The following is a 1,565-nucleotide window of genomic DNA, read 5'->3' on the forward strand; positions in this document are numbered from 1 at the left end:
ACCACCAGCACAACCTCTGCTCCTACAACCAGCAAAACCTCTGCTTCTACAACCAGCACAACCTCTGGTCCTGGAACGACTCCCAGCCCTGTTCCTACCACCAGTACAACCTTTTCTCCTACAACCAGCACCACCAGCTCTGCTCCTACAACCAGTACCAGTTCTGCTCCTACAACCAGCACCACCTCTAGTCCTGGAACTACTCCCAGCCCTGTTCCCACCACCAGCGCAACCTCTGCTCCTACAACCAGAACAACCTCTGCCCCTACAAGTAGCACAACATCTGCCGCTACAACCAGCACAACCTCTGGTCCTGAAACGACTCCCAGCCCTGTTCTTACCACCAGCACAACCTCTGTTTCTACAACTAGCACAACCTCGGGTCCTGGAAATACTCCCAGCCCAGTTCCTACCACCAGAACAACCTCTGCTCCTAGAACCAGCACCAGCTCTCCTCCTACAACCAGCACCAGTTCTGCTCCTACAACCAGCACAACCTCTATTCCTGGAAGTACTCCCAGCCCTGTTCCCACCACCAGCACAACCTCTGCTCCTACAAGCATCACAACATCTGCCACTACAACCAGCACAACCTCTGGTCCTGGAACTACTCCCAGCCCAGTTCCTACCACCAGCACAACCTCTGCTCCTACAACCAGCACCAGCTCTGTTCCTACGACCAGCACAACCTCCAGTCCTGGAACTTTTCCCAGCCCTGTTCCCACCACCAGCACAACCTCTGCTCCTACCACCAGCACAACCTCTGCTTCTACAACCAGCACAACCTCTGGTCCTGAAACTACCTCCAGTCCTGTTCCTACCACCACCAAAACCTCTGCTCCTCCAACCAGCAAAACCACTGCTCCACCAACCAGCACAACCTCTGCTACTACAACCAGCACAATCTCTGTCCTTAGAGCCAGAACAACCTCACCTACTACAACCAGCACAACTTCTGGTCCTGGAACTACCCAAAGCCCTGTTCCCACCACCAGCACAGTCTCTGCCCCTACAACCAGAAAAACCTCTGCCCCTACAAGCAGCACAACCTCAGCCACTGTAACCAGCACAACCTCTGGTCCTGAAACTACTCCCAGCCCAGTTCCTACCACCAGCACAACCTCTGCTCCTACAACCAGCACCAGCTCTGCTCCTATGACCAGCACAACCTCCAGTCCTGGAACTATTCCCAGCCTTGTTCCCACCACCAGCACAACTTCTGCTCCTACAACCAGCAAAACCTCTGCTTCAACAACCAGCACAACCTCTGTTGCTGGAACTACTCCCAGCCCTGTTCCTACCACCAGCACAACCTCGGCTCCTACCACCAGCCCCAGCTCTGCTCCTACAAACAGCACAACCTCTGGTCCTGGAACTACTCCCAGCCCTGTTCCCACTACCAGCATAACTTCTGCTCCTACAACCAGAACAACCTCTGCACCTACAAGCAGCACAACCTCTGCCTCTACTACCAGCACAACCTCTGGTCCTGGAACTACTCCCAGCCCAGTTCCTACCACCAGCACAACCTCTGCTCCTACAACCAGCACCAGCTCTGTTCCTAC

At 54.7% G+C, this 1,565-nt stretch overlaps 1 protein-coding gene across 1 annotated transcript in view; it reads left to right on the plus strand.

Moving 5' to 3' along the window:
* MUC5AC (mucin 5AC, oligomeric mucus/gel-forming) overlaps positions 1-1,565 on the plus strand; it is a 42,588-nt gene that overhangs the window by 28,290 nt on the left and 12,733 nt on the right. Inside the window, exon 41 of the mRNA XM_011930145.1 lies at positions 1-1,537. This exon is cut by the window's left edge and continues 1 nt beyond it. Within this exon, the coding sequence (XP_011785535.1) occupies positions 1-1,537 (1,537 nt within the window). The remainder of the gene's footprint in view (positions 1,538-1,565) is intronic.

The sequence above is a fragment of the Colobus angolensis genome, unplaced genomic scaffold (genome assembly GCF_000951035.1).
Source record: "Colobus angolensis palliatus isolate OR3802 unplaced genomic scaffold, Cang.pa_1.0 Scaffold84, whole genome shotgun sequence".
NCBI lineage: Eukaryota > Metazoa > Chordata > Mammalia > Primates > Cercopithecidae > Colobus > Colobus angolensis.